Raw genomic sequence first — 22,996 nt, forward strand, 5'->3', positions numbered from 1 at the left:
TTGCATGTAGCATCTTATAAAAGCTCTTTAAATGTACCAAAACACACATTTAAGTTTTCTAATGTTTATCAATCTATCGAAATGAGGCAGTGTTTATATAAAATGCAAATGTTTTTGATGTAACACAAAGAATATTCACAATACAAGAGAATTTATTTCTAAAACAGACTTGGATCTAGATAAAAATAGATAGGAAATACATAATTAAAAAAAAGAAAGTATATTACACTGTTCAAGAGGCTGTATATGTTTTTACAAAGTTCAAAATATTCTGAATATGCCCAAAAATTGCAATTAAATCAAAAGACTCTCAAATACATAAAATAGACTTTGAAACTTAATTTACAATCTTTTATCAAGACTCATATATAAGGAAATGGCTAAACTTGTTACCCTGCTACTTCAGGGTGTAAGACTATGTTGTTACACTGGCAGGTCAGTGGAAAGGTAAGACAGCAATTCATTGACATTACAAATCACACTCTGAGGCAATGTCACATTTAAAGACTTATGTGCATTTAATCAATAACAAACTACAAAAATAATCATGTTTTAGGGAAAATATTTATATTGCAGGAAGAAAAAAAAGTATAAATCTTGTGCCCAAATACAAAGATTTTTAGACTAGATGCCATTCAAAGTTTCATTTTTTTGGGCATTTATATGTTCATTGTAAAGTCAATCTTCTTTTGCACATACCACAAGTATCAAATCGTGACAGTGATACCAAAATGTAGTATTACTGCTGTTATAAAAAACAATGCAGCATGATGCACTCATCTCCCTGCAAAACAAAAACATGTAAACGTGTGTGTCTGAATCAAACTGATAATTGCAGCAGAGTATGGTTTGTAAGCCAGTACAAGGTGTGATTTCAAAATCACTCCATTGGTGCACCAAAAAAAACCCAACAAACTGGAGTAGAGGACCGGGAGGCAGTGCTTGGTGCTCCAGCAACATCTCATGATCCAAGTTCAGCTGAAGGCTTGATTGACTTTTGAGGATGGAGATTGGCAGAGTTTGGTTCTGGATCTGAAGAGCTGGTGTACAAGTTTTTCCCAAAAAAGGACTACTGGAAGTGGATTCTCCTGTTGAACACGACTCAACCATCACAGTTTGTACTTGCAACATTGGGACATAATCCTCATTTTGACATCACAAAAGTTTATGGTTCAGAATCTCCCAAACCATCCTTCTCCTGAAGTAGGGCATGTGTTTCTGTGTTTAAGAACAACAAAATGGTCATGTTAGCTGCAGTTGGGTCACTATTATGATTTACCAGATAAATCCTCATCATGCTGATTGTAGTTACCTGTGTAAATGTGATTGACTTGTCTTTGGTAATGTAATCTGCATATTTGCATGTGAACATTCCACAGTCACTACCATTCATCTGCTGTGGGATTTCCTGAGAGAAAAGGAGGAATAACATTGTTAACAGACATTTACAGGTTCAAGTCAACTCAACTAAGCACCACTGTGTATCTGGTGCAATATAATCCAGAATTGGTCATCCTGTATAATTACAAAAATGTGCGGATAAAACAACTGTGAGATAAAGAAAAAGTTATCATGGATATTAAAACTAGTCCGCTGGTAACAATGCTCAGGGTATCTGCACATTTTTTAAGTACAAAGTTAATGACTTTTAAAAAACACTTTAAAGGAAAAAATAATACCATTGCTTCTGCAAAAGAATACAACAAATTAGACTACTGTATTCACAGTTATGAGTTTTACTGAAATTGAAAAAGAGGCTCAAATCAGATTTAAGGCTTAACTCCTACAACTCCAGACATTTTAGATCTTGAATATCAAAAAATACATTTAAGACAGTTTAAGTCTTTTTAAGGATCTGTGGGGACTCTGAATGCTGCACTGCAGCACAGACCTGGACAAGCTGGCTAAGGATGGAAGAACAACTAGCTCCAGACCTGTAACTATGCGTTGGTAATGGAAACCCACTTGAAACTTATGAATGCATGCAGTGTGATGACAGTATGACAAAGCACAACAAATGGACTATTTGATGCTCTCAGCCCCAATGTGCGAAGGACTTACATTGCGCTTTTTGCTGTGCAGAGTCCAGCCTGAGGTATCCAGTTCTTTGCCCTTTTTGTCCTTACTTTCTTGTTGCAGGTAATCACTGGGGAAACAAGTAAGTAAAGACACTTTAATGGATCATAAAGAACCAATATGCAGGAGTTACACTGAGCTCACCAATTCCAAATGTATCACCACCAAATATAACAAACATATCTCATACTGAAACTTACAACAATATTGTGCATGCTTCATCATTGTTTCCTCCCATAGAATCAAAATACATGATAGCCTTTTTCCGGAAATCCACCACCTGAGAGAAAGAGTTTCACAATAAAAAAAACTGCAACGTAAATGCCAAAACTGTTATATCCAGGTTGACAATTATAGTCATTAAGACTTACAGAGAGGCACCAGTGCACCCCCAAGTGGACAGGAACCAGCAGGATGTCTTTAGAAAAGATGTCCATCTTTTTGGTCCAGCGGCGGACAGCAGAATAGCCGCTGCTGCGCAGCTTGGGATAGAAGAAGGTGTTGAACGTATTGGCTGATGGCATGTTGGGGTCCTTGCTGCGCTCAACCAGCAAATTCATGTAAAAGTTGATCACCTGAGAGGTTAAGGAGTGACAGACCGACTTTCAATTGACTGGACAAGTTCTACTTTATAGCTCAGTTGTAAGTGTAACAGTTACTACATGTACTTTAAAAACACGATCCCATATGAATATTAATTGGATACATAATCAAAAGGAGACTAAGGTGTCCATCCGGTCTAATGTTAATGCCTTAAGGTAATTCAGACATGGAGACCCATGGCCTGGGGTGTCATTTTGAGCATCGTCTGTACTCACCTCGTCATTGAGCCAATTGAGGCTGCCGAGGGTCTGCAGGTCCTTGCGTCTGAGGCTGAGACCAAAACCTTCACTTAACACTTCATGAGGACTTCCTCCTTTAAGCACCCTGTTTATTTCCGCCTCCATTTCCTTCATAGAAAGAGACAGCATATATGTGAAAATGCAGGGCATAGACCATACCCTTACACTCACTGCATACGAGTCTGTCCTAAAACTGCAAATACCTGAAACCTCCCCGTCTCATCCTGAATTTACATTTTTGATGTTTTCTCATCTTATTGTTTGGAACCAAATGGGACTTCAGTAGTGTGTGTGTGTGTGTGTGTGTGTGTGTGTGCGGGGGGGGGGTGTACTCTTAACCTGGGCAGCATACATGCAAGAACACTTCATGACAGCCTCCAAAAATTTATAATAAAACCAACAATTCTACATGAATGCACTATTCAGGAAAACATGTAGTCATTCTGTACTTTCAATTGCATTTCTACCTCTTTAAGGCATGAATAACACACTCATATACCTACATATTTGGGAGGGCCATCTAAATTTTACATACACACATCTAGAGCTGCTGCAGTATTGCTTTTTTTCCTTACTGCACAAATGAGCAAAGCTATTGAAAGTGTTGCAGTGACCGCCAAACAAACAAAAATAAAATTTAAACCTCATCTTTATAAATTAATTGGTTCGTAAATACCGCATTGGCTTGAATCCAAGGTGACCCTGATTATATGATGACCTCAACTTTTTCATCTGTTATTGGAAACATAGTGACATACTTACACACTCCTAGGCTGTTGGACCCAGAGCTGTTCACAAGTCATTTTTTACAAGTCCAAGTCAAGTCTCAAGTCTTTGAGCTAGAGTCCAAGTCAAGTCTCAAGTCTTTGAGGGTCAAGTCCAAGTCAAGTCTCAAGTCTCTGGTCAAGAGTCCGAGTCAAGTCTCAAGTCTCTCGCCAACACTAATTCAAATTCCTTCATATATTCAAAGACCTTGATATAGGACAGTATGAAAATGTACCAATTGTAGGTTCACTATAGAGAATCTACTGCAATGTGATGTGAAGAAACATACACTAAGAATTATTTCAATTCCATAACTGTATTTTCTTCAACAAAAAAATAATTATTTTAACAATGTTGTAAAATATAACAAAATGAACAAAACATGAACATCACAGAAACACTGCACTGCAGTTTAACACTGTGGTACAAACACATGTTCATTATTTTTTTCTCCAAGCTGCCTTTTATCTGCTGCTTAACACAACACACAGCAGGGAATGTGTGGGGATATTATAAAATATATATATATATATATATATAAAATGACCATAGTTAACGCAACGTTGTGTTTTTTAATAATTAGTAGCGGAGCCACTAAGTTAGTGGCACTAAGCATAATAAGAGTTGCGGTGGTTTCCTGTCTGAGCTTTCAAAATAAAACCTTTGCTATTGTGCGCTTCTTATTATTATTAACAAACAAATTTTGGGGCTTGTCAATTACAGGAGAAATGACGGGAGGGCGGCGGGAGATGGTTTCGAAATATGGGAGAACCAGGGAAAAACGGGAGTGTGAAGGCATTGTATCCAAACGTAATGATCTGAGGCACTCCTGCTGAACTTATCGCACTCGCCATTGTCAATGTCTGATACTGAAGATGCGCGCTTCACACATGGCGCATGCGCGTGGCATGACGTTGGTGTTTACATCTAGCTCAGAGCCAGAGATCATACAAAAAGATGAATGACAGATAAATAATGAGAATAATAATAATAACATGAAATAAAGGTTGTTCGCGAGTCTCGAGTCGAAGTCAAGTCTGAAGTCTTTTGAGGTCGAGTCCAAGTCGAGTCTGAAGTCACAGTTTAGTGAGACTTAAGTGCAACTCGAGTCCGAGTCGCGAGTCCGAGTCCCCAGCTCTGGTTGGACCTAGTCAAAAATGATTTTCTCCAGCAGTTAGCATTTATAAGACTGCCTGTTTGTCTTTTTAAGCTCTTTATCATCTGTGACAACGGTATTAGGCAGCTTGACATATTCCGTTTCGGCAGTAGAGAGTAGAGATATCAAAAAAAAGCTTTAGACTCCTTTTAACTTTTCATGAATTTATTTCCTCTTTACACAAGCCTTCAGAAACTCTTGCAGGTTAAAGTGGACTAATGAAACACTTAAAACACTTATAAACAGCCTAGCAACATTAAGGCTAGAAACAACCGATAATGCAACATTCTGTATAGGAGCCAGCTTTACACTAGTACTCCATTCAAAAACAATATCTGTTGCTTTGAATACATAATTGTCTAGATCCCGAAAAAATGAGAGAGCCGACTTTTTCAGATGTGTTTTCAGGAGAAATAAAACTTACATATTCAAACCATTTCAGTAAACCTTTCAAATGCATTTATTCCTGTAATAGTCTATTCTTTATAACCAGTCTTTGTTAGTGTCGTCATTAAGAGGCTGATTTTGTAGCAGGAATAGTCATTCAGCAGGAACATCATTCTTTACGCCATGCTTGAGAGAATAACTGATGTCCCATCACTTGAGCCGCTCACTCAGTGATGAAGCAGTGATCAGCTTGACTCTGTTACCGTGGTAATGCGCTAACCGCGGCAGCTCTATACACAGTAGCAGCATACAGATTAAAAGCCAATAATCATACCTCTGTGAGTTCAGGGAATTCTGGTTTCTCTTCCACAGGCTTCGACTCTTCAATGATAAGAGTCAAAGGAACCTCCTTCTCCAAAGGAACTCTAACATGGACCTCTACATCTGGGCTTCGCTGCACGTCTTCAGACAGGCGCTGAGCATCAGTAACATGACACAGGTTAGTTGAACAATGGGAGGTGGAGAAACAATAGATAAGATCAAACCAGAATAAGAGCTGGTGCACACTTACCTGTCGCAGCAGCTGGGCAGCCAGGGCCTCCTGTTCTTCTATCTGTCTCCGTCTTTCTCTCGCCCGAGAGTCATACATACTTGTCCTACAGTCACAGAAGAACATTTTCATCATGTGGGCCCGTTTAAACGTAGTATCAGTAAATAGTAAATTAGTTTTAAATGAAAACACTTTGGAGCGTACTTACAATTCTTTGATCCATAACTCCGCTTGGAAACATGGCACACTGTAAGGACAGAAATATGTTACTCTTTACAGACAAACACCTACTCACACTCAAGGGTCATACTCTCTATGTAATGCATTCATGTAAATTTTGATTAAAAATGATTAAATTAAACATAAAATGTTTAGATGCCCATGTCTCTGACCATGCTTGTATTATATTTAATCATTAATTAACTGCTATTTAATGAAGCCGATCAAAAAATAATAGAAAAAACAAAATAGAAAAAAGTGACGGAAAAATACTAACCTTGAGCTGCCTTTTTTACCCTTTTGCTCATTTACAATAATTACTGAGTCGCCATTATGAGCTGCAAAAAAAGGTCAGGAGGTCACAACCCGAGAAATAATACAGAAACTATATACAAGTTAAAATCACTTATGATATCCCATTTCTACAGTGTACACACAAGTGGGTGACAATCTTACCTGATGACTGTGTGTCCTGAGAGGAGGTATCCAGCACAGCAGATGGGGAAGGAGCCAACATGAGGGTAGCTGCCCTGCTGAGGTCCATGTCTACAGACCACATCTGGTTCCCTGTCTTGCTGGAGGTCCCCACAGGGCTAGGAAGGTTGCTAGAGCTCTGGCTCGACATCCCCCTGGGACTGGGAGGGCTGTTGGGTCCGTCTGAAGTTCCTTCTACAGCTGACCTAGTAGGGGAAGACAACTGTAGCAGTCTGCGGCTGGTGGTCAGAAAGCTGGTGCTGTTGAGAAAGTGACAGGGGTAAGAGAAGATGGGCAGATGTAATTTCAAACACAAAGTAATGTAGGATGGACATAGAACTGCTGAAATATATACACATTTATTAATACTCCGTGAGTAATTAGACCTTTTGTATAAACTGTGATATTATTGTTTTGCTGTTTTTACAAAGAATCAATGTTAGTCACTCTTCACTGTATCAGAAAATTAGTGCACTTTTGAAATCTGATTACTGTAAAGGTCTGCAAGTAAAAACATTTTCAATCTGTTGTTCCAATCTATGCAGAGTGAGCATTTGATAGAAAAACTAGTATTTTCTGATAAAGTACTACTGCTATGTTTATATGCGTCCGGAGCCCCCCACAGGCCTGTGATGATTTCTGAAAGTGCTCTCTCTTCTGTGCCTCCTTGCTCTGACTGCCCCTTAAATGTTTCATTAGCAATTGAATAGGCTGTTGAAGCCTTCCAACTTTGTATGGATACGTACAAATTTCTGTGTGACCTCACGAAGGAGATGTGTGAGTTGCCGTTGTGAAGACAAGACGACTGACCACCTGAGACCATGTTCAGAAGCTGCCTGTAGACCTCCTTCTCCTCTTCACGAACAGACTGGACAAACAAAGTAAGAACCACGAAATGAACAAAGAAATACAACAGCCAAATTAGCAGGTGCATCACATGGTGCCTTATTTCTGATGTCTGACCTCTTGTGCTGTGCAGTGTGGCTTGGCCCTGTGTATGTGGACAGATGAGGTGCTGTGTGTCGGGCTCTGCACCACTTTGATAGGAAAGGTCTTCTCATACATGCTGGTGCAGGAGCTGCTTGTTGTACCAAATCCACTGAACAAACTGCAGACACAAAATGATTGGTAATCAAACATCATCAACCCACTCAGTATAATGATAAACTACACAGCAAAAAATAAAATTCAAAAAGACGACAAAGGAGACAGAAATCAAGTGGTAGTAGGTACCTTGGTGTTCCATGCAGTCTCAGGTTTAAAGGCCTGCCAAGCCGTGGAGTGGGCTGTAGTTTAGGGGTGATGGAGGGTGGCAAGTTGACTGAGTGCCCATTTGTTTTTGGCACTTCACGATGTGTAGGACTCATGCATACTTGTCGCCTACAGACTTTAGATCCCACAATGGACTTTTCATTATGCAACCACTCCAGGGCTGGAAATAAAAAAGTTCAATAATTAACACCAAGAGCTTAAAGGTGACACAAATAAATAAATAAATAAATACATACAGCATCCATAATGTTTATACAATCCTTTATGAGATAATCATACATGATTTGGATGTTTTCCATTCCAAAGTTGTCGAGGGAGCAGCAAATGTATCATCCAGGGAGTTTCTTTCAGCAATCTTTAACCAAACACATACATGACATGTTTAAATAAAGGAATTTAAACAGTTTTTACATATTTATATTTAGGTACCATAAATCATTTACTTACCGGCCTCCCGGCCCAGACTTCTGCTGATGTTGATGGCTGTGGTTCACCAGGTGGAGGACCAGGGGAAGTAGGCAGTATGTTTCTCAAAGTAGGGCTCACATTGTTCCTCATCCATGCAGCCACACCGGAGCTATGACTTTTAACCCCTTCGGCTGCAATCTTGACTGTGTCAATAAGATCTCCTTTTAAAAAGTTGCAAACATGAAACAGACAAACAAACACGTCTGTAAGGAGTGTTATACTGATTTAACTATATCCTCATTGATATTCACACTATGATGTCTAATAAAGTGAGTGATTTTATAATTACCCATTCGAGATTTCTTTATCATTAAGCCATCTTCGTCAATGTTATGTCCATCTTCCAAACTTAAAGAAAGAGAGAGATTGGTGTTGTTCAGTTATTCACATATTCAATTCAGATCCATAAACTGACAAACAGCTGTCTTCACATTATAACATATGGTTGAAACGCTAAATGACCATCGAGACAATTAATGGCAGTTCCACAGAAACGCCATTAACACAGACTAATTGGATAACTTCAAAACGACCTGGAGTCAGTTTCATTCAGTGTCTTTTTAAATACACTGGCGCTCGGTTACACATGGGAATAATGCTGTTACAGCCCATACCATTCAATTGGTCTTTTCCTCCTCATCTGACCATCTCCTGGAGCCCGGTGTGCATCAGAGTGGTCCGCAGCTGGTACGCCATTGCGAAAATTGGCAAAGCCTGTTCCTATCCATTCGTAGATTTTAGTCAACATGGTTCTAAAGTTTTGTGAATAACGCCGCTGGTGTGAGGATAAATCGCTGTAACTGCTTTCAGTCTACCTGTCAATATAGTGAAACCAAATTAGGCTAATGCACGTCATTCGACTTAGGCAGGTTACCTGAGGCTATTTCAAATATCACCGCTACTCACAAATATCATGTTACTTTCCCAGAAAAAGAGCTGCTAGGTAGCTGAGAATTAGCTAGTCGCCTAGCTAGCACACGCTGCTAACTACCTTGCTAGCTAACGCTGTTAGCTACACGGCTAATTTATTGAAGTATGTTTAAATTCCAACAGGAATGCGACAAGTCGCAACCAATGCGTTCGGAAAATTGGTTACCATTTTGTATCTCACTCTAAGTCATTTATATATCCTTAACGTGACTTTAAATTGCATTAAAAACTCGTTGAAGAATAACATCTCCCGCTTCTTCCTCATTCAAAACCACAACATGGCTGAACAAGACGCTGTGCCATCGCACCGTTTGATTGGATGGCTGGTTGCTGTGAGTCCGAATATACCGGATGTTTACTGGGTAATAGCAGACCGGAGGAAAGCATTTAAAATCACGTCACACCCGCCGGCGTTGACTTATGAGCACAATTGTATTACTTTCACTTGTGGACGCCACATGCACATAATTCATCTGCTATCCCTGTCAGTGTCATGCCCTCTGTGTATCTGCTTGATGGAAGTCTTAATAATTCACAATTAGGTAGTTAAGTATAAAAACTTAGCCTAAAAGTCTTACTTTTACAGGTCCAAAAGATGCAAATCAATATCACAAGTTGATTTACTTTTGTAATTTTTGAGATAGAAGTTATACAAACAAAAATTAGATTAGGATAGTAGTTCATCTTTGTAGTGGCAATTATTGTGCCACCAGTCCAAGCAGTAGCACCCATAGACATACATAGCATATGTAAATAACATCCATATGTCTATGGTAGCACCTGTCCTTTACCCAACCAAAGTCCACTCTGATTAACTACAAGAGGAGAAACTACACACACAGTCACATAAACAGAGAATCTGGACAAATATGGATCATTTTTGAGCTAAACATAAATATGACTACAAAATATAATTATGGCTTCAAAACAAACGAGGTGGGAGGTATAGGTCTACAGCTGAAAAATCTATAAATCAGAAACATCTGTCTGAGGTCTAAGGTACAGTTAAATCACCTGCATATTACTACATTGATATTGCCAGTGGTGGAAAGTAACTAAGTACATTTATTCAAATACTGTACTTAAGTACGATTTTGACTTGTTCTTTACTTGAGTATTTCCATGTTATGCTACTTTATACTTCTACTCCACTACATTTATTTGACAGCTTTAGTTACTTCTCTGATAAAGATTTTTTTGTTGTTGTTTTAAAAAAAAAAATTTGTGTATCAGAACTTTATTTGTTTTCTTCTTTCCTCTTCCATTAATCATCTTAATCAATCAATCAATCAATCTTTATCTATATAGCGCCAAAGAGGAGAGAGAGAAAGGATAGGAGAGAGAAGCACATGGGGGGAAAGAATCAACATCTCACAATCCCACAGATTTATCTGCTGACTCTTTGCCGGGGCCTGACCTCTACGTTGGGATCCACTGGACTAAACTTGCTAACTGTACATAATGTAATTCAAACTAGCTCCACCTCCAGCAGCTACAACCGTAAAATGCTGCTTATACACTAACGCTTTAGTATTAATGATCTAATAATGATAATAATATATCAGCCAGAGGGACCACTACTTTTACTGCAATACTTTGACAACAATACTTTTACTACGTTTTCCCCCTTTTTTTTCTTGGAATTTTTTACATTGCATGCATTAGTAATTTTACTTAAGTAAAGCATCTGAATACTTTGGAAATACAATCCCAATTATAATCATTGTTAAAGATTATCCACATGTCTAAAAGTTAATTTCAACACCATTCAGAAATGAGCAGAAACAAATGATTGCCTGGAAGGTAGGAAAATGGATAAAATGTTATATAATGCTTTGGAAAGTGGTCAGTAATTATGTAAACTATACCTAAATTTGAGCAAATGGACTAAAACATACAATTTACAGGTTGGCTGGAAATAATTTGATGGACATTCAATAGGATTTTTTTAAACAGTTGCTGCTCTGCATTTGTCTTCAGATTATACTTTACAAAATGAATATTAAAGGTAATATTATTTTAGGAATATATTCAGAATATTTAGTAAGACTATTCGATTGTGTTTAAATAGTTACCATCTCCACAACATTGGGATGTCTTGGATGAAAATATAAAACTGCAACTGACTTTCCTTTTGTACTTTGTGAAAAGTACCATAATATTATAGTTATGCTTGAAATTATGTAATTTGTTACATGAAGTTTTGTATGACTGGAAGAAAAGGTAACATAGAATTGTACAACATCATTGAACCAGTGAGTACATTTACACACATTCATCCTTTATTAATTTAAATCTGTAACACCAATGCTACAATGAAATGCAGGGTGCTTGTTAAACAATACACTGCATCATCTAATAAAATATATTCCAAGGCCACTTTCAATGACTTTTTAATTATTTTATATCACACACTTTCTGAAATGTATCATTCTGTCATAGAAAAATAAACTTCAAATGTCATGAAATACAGCATTCAAGTCCCTCCACAAAAGTTATAGTAAACCAATGCATGTATGGCACTGCCATGTTTATAGTTCATTATATTGTCATCATTTCAAACCAAATAATAAGAATATTGTCAGGACTAAAGACTTTAATGTCGACAATCAAGGTTTGCCCAAACTAAGTAGTTTTCATGAAAAAAAACCTACTTTTTCATGGAAAGTTTTGTCTAAATAATCTTCATTCAAAAGAAGTCAGGTTTAAACACATATAGCCTATTAGACAAATGACATACTAATAATATACATTACAATAATTTGAAAACATTGAATTGTTAATATAAGCAAACACTTCACATACAAAGTAATAAATCAAAGCAAATCTAATAAATAACTTTTTTTTTTACGTTGTCATTCAAAAGCTAAAAATCCATTTCAACTATCTATGAACTGTTAACATTGAAGGAGTTTTCTTGTTTTGCACAGTACTGTGACAACATCACATATGATTGAAAACACAGGAAAAACCTTACAATTACATTTGTGCTAGCCTTTCAGGCACCACAACAACACCCACAGTAACTGCGGTTTTTCAAAGTCATGCATAATGTACTGGAGAAAAATACCTCTTAATGAGTATTGGCATCTATTGTTTGTGAAACCTATGCAGGCATGGATATGAAGACACCCATACGGCTTCAGATGGACACTCACAGTATGTTTTATCTACGTCAAATGGGGAAGACCACTGAATGTTTTAAGCTGGTAAACTAGCCCCATAACACACTATAAGTCCACAACATGCTAGAGAGGAGGGAAAGGTTGTAGACATCTTGGGTGTGGATATTGGCTATGTACATGTTTATTTGTACACGAGATTCACAAAGTCTTCACAACCAGTATCATTATCAGGCAAAAAATAAAGCTGTTACAATTGGAAGATTTGTCATCACAATCACCAAAATAAGACTCTCATTGTGTCTACTTAATGTCCAAACTGATGCATCCCTTGTCTGTACACCAGAAAGCTAGGATGATAGCTGATTTACTCCTGTTTTGTTCCAAATATTTGGAGGAAGAAGGAGAAGATGTAGACAATATCTAAGTAGATGTTGAGGGTGGCAAAGACGTATTCTTCTGGACTCATGGTGTATCGCTTATTCCCCATTAGGAGCTGGGTGTCAAATGCCAAAAACTACAAAAGACAATAAAACAGCAAGTAAAACACTTGTTTTTGTTTCAGATTCTAATGAGATACTCTACACAGCATATGAACTAGACTATCTATAATGGCTTGATAGTGTCTGTACTCTTACCATGGTAAACAGTATGGCTCCCAAGGCAGCGTAGATGGCATCCAACCAAGGTACCTAAATAGCAGAAATTACTTAATTAAATGTTTACATGTGGATCACCACACAAAAGATGCATACTGCAATGTGAGACAGGAAAGCTTAGGATGAGGGATCAACCAGGATATAGTAACTAAATTTGACCTCCATTTAGAGTTGAGTCTGCATTAGTCTCTCAAATTTGCCAAGCTGTCAATTTATTATCTCCTGGTTTTATATGACACAAATTGGTGTAACTGCTTGATGTGGATAGTTGTACTTACATATTGAAAGGGAAGGACGATTGCAAGCACCAGTCCAGAAATGAACATGACCATGCAGAAGACAAACAAAACACCTTGGTATGATGTCACATCAACCTGGGTGGAGGGAACATATTAAATCAAACAGCATGAAAGATGACACACAAATGATTTTCACTCTCAATCCTGTGTTTTATATATATTTATAGTCTATAGAGTATTTTATATTGCATCGACATAATGTACAAGTAAAATTCTCACCTTAGTTTGGAAGCTGAAGACTGTGACAAGGAGACAGACTGCTACTGTGATGCCCAGACACAGTACCACTGATTTGGTGTTATAGAAGCTATTGAAACAAGACACATACAAAACATGGTGAAAATATTTCAAGTTATTTGAAATAAATGCAAAGCATAGTTTTATCTATGTCCACATTACTGGCCATGCAGACATCTTCACATACTGCAAAGAAAAGTATTGGTCGTTGCTACATAATCAAGCTGGCTAAAGAAAGAGTCCGAAGAAGGCATGCAAAGCCGAGATGCAATACAAAGTAACGCAAGCCAGTCACCTACAACTAACAAACACAGGAGTTTACCTGGACAGCATCCCTGTCATGTAGGAGAGGGACAGCGTCTGTAACATGACATATTACAGTCATGTGAAAATGCAATCAGTTATTCAAATCCTACTTTGCTTCAGATAAGTCATGACTACAGAGCATTCACTTCAATGTAAATATATCATAAATTGGTTCTAAAACTATGAAAAGGAAGCACATCTAAAAAAAAATAACAAGAGACAGACAAAATACTCACTCAAACATTTCACTTGTGTATTTGGCTAACATCACACACATCAACATTGTAAAGTGAGCAAGAAAACAAGTAAAACTTTAGTATTTTGTCCTCCTTAACTCGGAAATTTGTCATATTGTGCAACCTTCTTCTACAACTAAGTTATATCATAAATTTGTTTTGAGATAATTCAAACTGTTATCATACTTGTGATAGAACAAATCCAAATCAAGAGTAGAATGAAAGTTACACATCAACAAAAATAGTTTTTAAAATATGAATGTACTGTTTGCAATTCTTAACTCAGTATGCAGGTTTTGGGTTTTTTAAACACTGCACTGTCATAAAAAATATATCTGAAATGTCTAAACAATCTATACTTACAAAGATTGCAAGCAGGATCAGATTCCATGGAAACTGTCTCCTGCAGGAATGAGGAAAGGAAACGATTTTCTGTATTTTCAGTGATTTTCAATGATATGTTTTATGTTGTCTATGTAACTGTGAGGAATATTAGCTAACCTTGGTGCAGAGCAGCAAGACAGAGTCAGGTAAGTAACAAAGAACACAACGCTGTAAAACCACAGAAATAATGTTAGATATGTTGTAAGGTAGAAGTCATCAGCGAGTAATTATGTGTTACTGACTTGAAAGTGATTCTATTTGTTACTTACTAAGAGGCCCAGTACCACCCTGGGTTGCTTTGAATGTAGTCCTTAACAGGGTCACTAAAAGTAAATTAGTGTTAAGTAAATACAATGCAATGGATTTTATTAGATTTTTAAGTTTAACATTGTTAAATATGAGGTAAAAAGATAGTTGAAACACTCACCAGAAAGTGAAAAGAGCCACAATAGCAAGAGTTACCAAAAGCTGGATCATCAGGATGGCATACACCTAAGAGAAAGCAAGTTAGAGTGAACAACACATTGAATAATGATTACTTTTGCTGGTATGTGCTGATCAGACCTTTAAAGTTTGACAAAGCTCACTTTATGTACATTATCAGTTTTACATAGTATTGACAACAAAGCTAACGTTATGATCAATGTAATGATAAAGGTTTGATACCTTACGGATGAAGATCCTCCTGATGTTCCGATCATCCCACGTGAACTCTGTGAGCATCTCTGCATCATTGTAGCAAGGGGCACTGGTGCCTAAAGAACACATGTAAGATTTCTTGAATTTATTAAGCTAACATATACTTATGTAATCTCATATATGGGTCAATGACGTGACGCCTACATTTTCAGTCTAACTGCATTTTTTTCAGTTAGAAAAAGGTTTACATTGATAAAAAAAATACCATATATATGTAGTACCTTTCCTTTATATGTAATCACTTTAACTTTTCAAAAACCACAAGTTATTAGTAATTTTTCTGTTATTTAAAGTGACAAAATATCATGTGGTGCGACCAATAATACCAATAACTGTATTAAATTCAGAGTAAAATATCACTTTTAATATTAATCACTGATACAGTATGCTTAACTAATTGTATTTTTAAATTTTTTCAATCATTTCTAAGCAATTTACAGGAAAAATAAGTCTTACATACATTTCAGAAGGCAACTGTGACATTATAGAACATAAATATGAGATTATTATTTACAAAAACTTAAAGGACATGCAAATAATTTGTTTAGAAACACTTAAATTCATTTATTTTACGATAGATCATGGTTGCACCACATGACTTTTTTAAGGTCAGTTCTAATTCATCGAGATGGAAAAACACATAAAACACCTAATTTACTATTTTCATATGTATTTATGTGTACTCAACATTCTTAATGTTTGAATTACTGCAATAGATATTCCCATATTTATTATTTTTAAATAAATCCTTATACGTCATTGACCCATATGTCTGTATCCTATATCGAAGTCTTCAATGTTGAAATAAATACAAATATGTGAAGTTTTATTCTACTTCCATACTCAAAAAAGATAAACATTAGCAAATGTATTTGTTAAAAGTAATGGCATAGACTAACTTTATGATATAGTATAGAAGGATAAGGTGTAGTTTATACCCGCAGTGGCTTCCTCATAGCTGGGAGGAGCAGGGGGCACCAATGCCTGTCCACTTGGGGAGCCATTGGTGGACTTGTTTGCAAGTGACAACTGACACAAAAAAATAATAAATGAAGAAAGTTACCCAATGTACAGTATATTAATTATATAGCTAGTGTGACATAACTCATATGCAAGCCTATTTCTCTCTGAAAAACATTTACTATATAAGGAGTCAGTCATACTTTTCAGGATGATTACAAGTGAGCCATACTGCAGGAGCTTTTCCATGTCAGAAAATGAGAAGTGACTGAGTTGCAAATGTTTAGTTAGTGCTTATGCTGCTGTAAGTATGTGCAAAATGTATTACGTTTATTGGAGTAACGACAATAGAACTATAACCTGTATTACTGTTGCTGCACTTTTAAGTGACATACTATCATTTCACACTGACAGTTCAACTACTTTCAAAGCTTACATGTTGACTGAAAAGTGTTTTCATTGATTTTAAATCACAATTCAACTGTTTTCACGTGTTAGGCCTACATGTCAACTCATGTTTCAACTACTCAATTATAGAGGTTAGATTAATATAATGGTGTTGATTTTTACTAATGCAAGTACAGTAGCACGATTAACCACTGAAGTATATAGTTTCATGTTCAATTAATTATTGCACATTTCCACTACATGCACAGCCACCAGTTTGTACATTAGATTCAACAATATGGCATTGAGCTATTGGCTTAATTTTTTTAGCCCAGATTTTGTCATTTATGTCAGACCTTCTTCAAAACAACTTAAAAAAAAAGAAAAGAAAAAAAAAAAAGACTCCTTCCACTACATGTACAACCTCCAGTTGAATTGTGCAATATGGCTTGATGATCTATTATGGCTTCTTTTCTATTATCAGACTGACTTATAAATATTATTTTCTTTAACCAGAAAAAAGAAATTGGTTGTCATGGTGACGCAACTTGGTAACAAACTGTGACGCATTTCACTCGAAGGTAAACAACAACAGTGAGATGCATAAATTATCGTATGAAATGAACATTTACCACAGCATTAAGATGTCATAAAACTATGTAACTGCCCAAATCGTGAATATTATTAATCATGCGACACGATGGATAACTTCGGCCTAATTGTGGGACACAAACCCTGAGTAGTAATTCCTAGAATTGTTTTTAAATGTAAAGTGACTCTGGTGGTATCCACATCTAAATAGCCTGCGTTGTCATCAAACATTATACAACAAAACTGACAGATGGACTATGCACGCATAACCGACTGTTACGTAACAATCTAGGCCGGATCCAGACAATTCCAAAACTGTTTTAATTGTCGGTAATTATCTGATATGGACTGAAAGATTATTTGGATGACACGATTAAAGCAAGCTCATACCTTGCCCTGTGTCATGATGTCTGTCGTCCTACAGTGGGCTGCCTTGTTCTTTATTCAAACCCAGTCAATGAGTCTCTGGTGTCGTCTTTCTCAATTGTGTAGTTTTTGCAGTCTGGCTCAGGAATGACAGTTGACTGATAGTGCTCTTCTTGCCTGCTCACTCTCTGACGATACAGTGATGTAATCCAAAAACAACGCAGTTAAGACTCGTGCAGATACCCCTCCCTCACCCACAGAGGGATGTTCTAGTAGCATCCAGGTAAAGCTGCAGCATAGAAAAAAGTCGGGACTGAACCACACCACCAGGAAAAATGGGGAGGATGGATTACTCCATGATGCGTTATTAGGAGAGAAGTCCAGAGAAATCTGGAAGTATGGTCTGCAGCAAAAAATAGGACAGGGGGATTGCAGGGGCTAAAAAAATGTCTAGAAATGTCCAGAACAGGGATCAGTGCTGGTTAAAACGTTTTCTGTATATTTAAGTGAGCCTTAGACATTTTAATTACTTAAAACATAAAGTGTATTTTTCCAGAAAAAGATAAACAACGAACAGCTATAACTTTCTAATGTGTTGTCATTTTTATACATATTACATTTTCTACTTGGGAAAAGTTTACTGGGAAAACTTTGCCCTTAAAAAACGCAGAAAGTAGAATACATTGTTGCACCAATTTGAATGACGTAAAAACCCCACCTGGTTCGACAGAATAAATACTATGAAAACATCAATATGAAGAATTTCATAAGAATTCCAAAAGAATTTCTGGTAATACAAAACAATTAAATATTAATTCTGTTCAATGTGCACTTTTATTTAAGAACATGAAAGGCTCGAGAAATGTTCATACAATACAGAGAAAATATCCTGTAAATGGTGCAGAAACCTCAAAAGCATTAAGTGTAAAACTGACTTAATGTATATTGCTCTTTTCAATAAAAATACACAGACACTGGGAAAAAAAACCCAATATACAAGTAGTACTGGAAGAACTGACATTCAGATACTGGTCAACATGCTAGTCATGACCTTATTTCTTTGGATATGAATGCAGCTCTCTGTAAACATCTTTACCTATCTGGTTTTAAATAAATGATGAAAGTTGAGCATTGACACTGACAGGTGAAATTCATTATATCCTGTCAAACACATCAACATCATCTCATCTCCATGTGGATGGACACAATGAGGCAATAGCGTACAATCTTGAATGGTTAATGGAATGATACAGGAGTTTTGAACTATCGCTGGCAAAGTTTCCAGCCATTTAACTGACAAATGAAGGTAGATATGGCCTTATTCCCAGAAAGTGTTAGCTACACAGACAGACAGAATGAATATTAATATTAAGTATCTCCTCAAAAAACAAAGATGTAACAGGTGAACATATAAAAATTGAAATTCAATTTAATTTTTATCTACCAAAACACCATTTTGATTTCTTTGACTTTGATTTCTGTCACTGATAAATTTGGCAATATGTAGACTGAAACCAGTCCAACAATAAAATTATTTGTGGTCAATCTACTCAGTACATCTCCCCCTCCTCTCTGGCTCCTTCCAATTTCAGGTCTGTGTCGTTCCTGCCCAGGGTGAACAGACTGACGACAGCCATCAAAGCTGCCAGCATCATGAGAGCACAACCTCCGAACATGTGTCTGGTACCGCTGCCACCCTCTCCTCCACCTGTCCCGGATACCTCTCCATGGAGTGCCAGCAGCCCTAGGCAGGCCAGCAGGTGCAGAGGCAGCCGGAACCAGGCCAGCACACCAGCCCGCTTCTCCTCTGGGATCACTCTGCCCTGGAGAAAGCTTACTGCAGGGAAGTAAAGGCCACAGGCCAGCTCCAGCAGCAGGAAAGCCAGAAAGGATTCATGCGGTCTAGGCTGGCCTGGGGCAGTGGAGAAGGTTAGCATGAAGAAAGAGAAGAATGCCATCAGAACAGCCAAGCAGAGCACGTGGCCAGGCTGTAGACGGTAGCGTGTGGAGGTGGCTAGGCGGTACAGCAAGGAACCAGCCATGCTTGCAGCCATGAGGCAAGAGAACACTATCCCCAAAGGAGGCCCATGAGGGTCCAGTACTGGGGTCCACAGGAACACAAAAATGTAGAGGACACTTTCAAACAGAGCCTGCACTCCACCCAAAAGCATGACTCTCCTGTCTGACAGCAGGCAGCGCAGCCCTTCATGGCAGCTGCGTGAGAACCGGGCTTTTGCAGACATACGGGTCACACCTCCATTTGGAGTGCCAAGGAGCAGTGTCTGTTTGTCCCCTTCAGGACCTCCTTCAGCCTCTTCCTTGCCCCAATCTGTTAGCACCACCCAGGCACAGCACACTAAGCAGGGGACTGCCAGGAGAAAGGGAGCCACGGGCCCCAGGTGGAGCCACTCAGCCAGCAGGTTAGCCACCAGCCCTGCTCCCACAGCGAGTGCATGGTTCCAGGTAGCAGCTTTGGTGAAGGTACTGGGGATCCACTCCTTGGGAAAATCGTGAACATCTACGTGATGGTGCACGTACCAGGTCTCAAATGTGGTGGAGAGCAGGGATGTGGACAGACCGCCCAGGACACGACCTACAATCAACACAAAGTAGTCTCTGGACAGCTTGGTGAGACAACAAGCAGAGTAGGACAGGCAGAAAATAAGACATGTCTGTCTGCGGCCCAAAATTTGAGGGAGGCAGCCTGAAAAGGGAGCAAACAGAACACAAGAAGCCAGGCCACAGACATATAAGATGGCTATTTGGGATTCCAGGAAGCTGTAGTGGCGGTAGAGTTTGTAGAGGTAAGGACCCTGGAGCCAGTCTGCCCACAAAGCCAAAAGGTATGCCCGGAGGAATACACCCTGGAAGCGACGGAAGGCCGGGTTAGCTACAGCAGTAGGAGTCGGCTGAGGTGGGGTGAGGCGACGTGCTGTGAGCTCGAGGCCAACACACAGGGCAAGCAGGACTGTGATGGCCAGATACGCTGTCACCAACATTGTGTGATAAACTGCACTCACTAAACGTCAAACTTGAGGTCTTGGGACGTTTTCAGCTCCTTTTTTTCTATTTCTCAGCACCTGTGTCAAGACAAAGTGAACAAATAGTAGCGTACATGTACAGAAAAGACGTTAACGTCACCACAGCTGCTGTATATTTAAGTTAGTTTTATACATTTGAATGGCTAACCTGCTTAATTTTGTTTCACATTTAGGAATTAAGATGTTCAACAAACCCAGAGTTAGCTTGCTATGTGAGTATAAGTGTCACTACATATGAGTATGAATTAAAGGTAAGTGACAGTTTAGCTTACTGAAACATGTCATTTGCAGCGCACATCTATCAACCTGCTTTATTGAAAACGGTAGCCTACGAGCTAACCTGCCACCAAGATAAATCACTCTAACTTGCGACACTATCTCACCATTTGGTTTTTCCATTATAGTACATCATAATATATCTTACCGAGTCGTTTAACAGCGGTTCCATATTAGTTACACGACATATCAGGTGATAACATGAGACATAACTAAGTGAGAGTTGAAGCTATGTGCCTCTATGCTAGAAAAGCTAAAAACAACACACCATCCACTTCCGGGATCTATCATTTCACCACAAGGTGGCGTCCCTACTTTGTTTTTTGATTTTCAGGGCCAGGAAAAAGACTTCTAAAGTAGGATTTTAATTATTTACTAATGGGTCGTTATTTGAAGTAAGTTGATCCTCAGAAATACTTTCTTAGTTTCCCCATGTTTTCTGAACACATCTAGGCATTACAACAGTTAGACCCCAATAATAAAACAGATGTTACAATTGAGTACAACAATAGATTTTTTTTCATTGTCATCTTTTTAATCTGTTGATTATATTCTCGATTTAACGATTAGTTGTTTGGTCCAAGAAATTAAAATGTTTTGTCCATAAGCCAAAGATATTTAGTTTATTCAGGGACTTAACCTCTTACCAGGCAGCCCATTTTTAAGATTAAGTCTGAAATTATAGTACACAAAATAAGTTCTTCAAGCCTTTTGATTACAGTCATAACCTTGGTCTCCTTTAAAAGGTAAATCTTTACATTTTACAACCAAAAGGTCAGAATGGGTGTAAGTGATCCTTAAAATAATGCCACTAAGGCGAAAGTGTCCCACAGGTGAAACTGTGTCAGTGAAACATTTTACAGGTTGGAATCAGGGAATTTGGAATTTTTCTTCTTATGAAATGAATTAGAACACAGGGCAATTACTTTAATAGTGGTAACTGATCATTAATCATTGCAGATTGCCTGTATGGAGGCAATGACCCTGCTAAGTGACTCTAACATGCACATCCTTTTAACAGTGCATAAGCTGTGTCAGAAAATGAAAATGTACATGTACATCTAACTTTATTCAGATGTGCTAATGTACACTAATTACTCAACTCCATATAGGCCTAACTACTCAGCACATTTTTCTCATTTTGTCTACAAGGACACAAAGGAATGACACACAATCAGAATAACACAGAATTCAAACTTTATGTCATTATATCATTTCTATTCAGGAAGAAAGATTTACAAAATGTACAAGATGTGCTCAATCAGCCATAATCAAACAAGCAAACAGTGAGATGACCAATCAAATAAGATCTCTCACCCAAAAATATCTCGTGTTTGTATGACAAACATTGAGGGAAGAGGAAGGGTGCATGTGGAGTGAGCGCTGGTGATTTCAGGGATTATGCTGGTTGGTTACATCATCTGATAGCTGGAAGTGTGTCTAAACCGTCTGAGAATCCCTACTATATATTATCCTGTGCAAAGCCCCCTTGGCATGGCCAAACCCCCACCCAGTACAGGAAGGTCAGCAGTACATTCTTCTTTACACCGAACTCCTCTGTCTGATCCATCATATCAGTTCAGTCATTAATACATAGACATTAGGGTAACATAATATTTACAGCAACAAAAACAAAGGAACTACAAAACCCAACATGCACGGAGGGTCTTCATCACTCCAGATGTGATACGATATAGTGACGCAGACACAATGCTTTTTGTGAAATTATATAAAATGCCATTGACTCATGAAGTTGGTATATTTAAACCAAAGGTGTGCCAAATGTTTCTGGAGGATAAGTCAAAAATAGTAAGAGACAGAATGCATCCTATTGTGTACAGGTGACAGATTAAAATAGTGGTCTCATTCCAGTACTAATGCAGATGGTATGATTGTGAAACAGTGATACAAAATTACCTTAATATTTCAGGTTTCGCTATGTATTATATACAGGTTCCCTTTCTCTTAAACATTAACTGACACATAGTCAATCTTCACTAATGGTCCCTAAGTAATAACTGTTTGGATCCATGGTATCCATCTTTCAGCTGCTGCTTAGTGATGGCCTGTTGATACTTTATGACTTAAGGAATAAACAAATGTGAACTGGCTTTTATTATTAAGTACAATGGATATAATGAGCAAGTGAACAAATGATTTTTCCAAAAGGGTAATAGTCACTTTACACAATTATTTATTCTTTTAACTGGAACAATGTCTCTTAAGAGGTGTTGCGGTTTATATGTGTGGGCATGAGTTTGTATATGTATGTTATGTATATGTTTATAATTATT

The 22,996-nt window shown here is 37.8% G+C and overlaps 3 protein-coding genes across 3 annotated transcripts; all 3 read right to left on the reverse strand.

The window, feature by feature from the left end:
* Positions 1-239: 239 nt before the first annotated feature.
* senp1 (SUMO specific peptidase 1) lies at positions 240-9,395 on the reverse strand. Its single transcript, XM_062426948.1, has 18 exons — positions 8,824-9,395; positions 8,499-8,557; positions 8,189-8,370; positions 8,021-8,096; positions 7,703-7,901; positions 7,433-7,577; positions 7,216-7,337; positions 6,452-6,729; positions 6,273-6,333; positions 5,985-6,023; positions 5,798-5,882; positions 5,561-5,701; positions 2,895-3,026; positions 2,448-2,651; positions 2,277-2,356; positions 2,062-2,146; positions 1,313-1,408; positions 240-1,218 (listed from the first exon to the last, which is right to left on the reverse strand). The coding sequence occupies exons 1-18, from the start codon at positions 8,955-8,957 to the stop codon at positions 1,156-1,158; spliced, it is 2,181 nt and encodes a 726-aa protein (XP_062282932.1). The 5' UTR covers positions 8,958-9,395; the 3' UTR covers positions 240-1,155.
* Positions 9,396-12,178: 2,783 nt separating this feature from the next.
* On the reverse strand, positions 12,179-17,537 carry LOC133987952 (protein lifeguard 2-like). Its single transcript, XM_062427446.1, has 12 exons — positions 17,410-17,537; positions 16,020-16,110; positions 15,049-15,137; positions 14,810-14,874; positions 14,652-14,705; positions 14,500-14,550; positions 14,362-14,401; positions 13,779-13,816; positions 13,439-13,526; positions 13,199-13,294; positions 12,900-12,953; positions 12,179-12,778 (listed from the first exon to the last, which is right to left on the reverse strand). Exons 1-12 carry the CDS (start codon positions 17,422-17,424, stop codon positions 12,629-12,631), a joined length of 831 nt encoding a protein of 276 aa, XP_062283430.1. The 5' UTR covers positions 17,425-17,537; the 3' UTR covers positions 12,179-12,628.
* Positions 17,538-18,223: 686 nt separating this feature from the next.
* Positions 18,224-20,960, reverse strand: mfsd5 (major facilitator superfamily domain containing 5). Its single transcript, XM_062427404.1, has 2 exons — positions 20,851-20,960; positions 18,224-20,465 (listed from the first exon to the last, which is right to left on the reverse strand). The coding sequence occupies exon 2, from the start codon at positions 20,382-20,384 to the stop codon at positions 18,936-18,938; it is 1,449 nt and encodes a 482-aa protein (XP_062283388.1). The 5' UTR covers positions 20,385-20,465; positions 20,851-20,960; the 3' UTR covers positions 18,224-18,935.
* Between the last annotated feature and the right edge of the window lie 2,036 nt (positions 20,961-22,996).

Source organism: Scomber scombrus, chromosome 10 (assembly GCF_963691925.1).
Source record: "Scomber scombrus chromosome 10, fScoSco1.1, whole genome shotgun sequence".
In the NCBI taxonomy this organism is placed as follows: domain Eukaryota; kingdom Metazoa; phylum Chordata; class Actinopteri; order Scombriformes; family Scombridae; genus Scomber; species Scomber scombrus.

Bases quoted from the DNA above. Each gene is read 5' to 3' on its own strand.
- senp1 (XM_062426948.1), bottom strand. From the start codon at position 8,957: ATGTTGACTAAAATCTACGAATGGATAGGAACAGGCTTTGCCAATTTT. The intron at 8,097-8,188 runs GTAAGTAAATGA...GTTTGGTTAAAG, and splicing joins AAGTCTGGGCCGGGAGGCCG to ATTGCTGAAAGAAACTCCCT. The intron at 1,409-2,061 runs GTAAGTCCTTCG...CTTTTCTCTCAG, and splicing joins TGCACAGCAAAAAGCGCAAT to GAAATCCCACAGCAGATGAA.
- LOC133987952 (XM_062427446.1), bottom strand. The intron at 14,706-14,809 runs GTGAGTGTTTCA...ATTTACTTTTAG, and splicing joins GTGGCTCTTTTCACTTTCTG to TGACCCTGTTAAGGACTACA. The intron at 14,551-14,651 runs GTAAGTAACAAA...GTGGTTTTACAG, and splicing joins GGGTGGTACTGGGCCTCTTA to CGTTGTGTTCTTTGTTACTT.
- mfsd5 (XM_062427404.1), bottom strand. From the start codon at position 20,384: ATGTTGGTGACAGCGTATCTGGCCATCACAGTCCTGCTTGCCCTGTGT.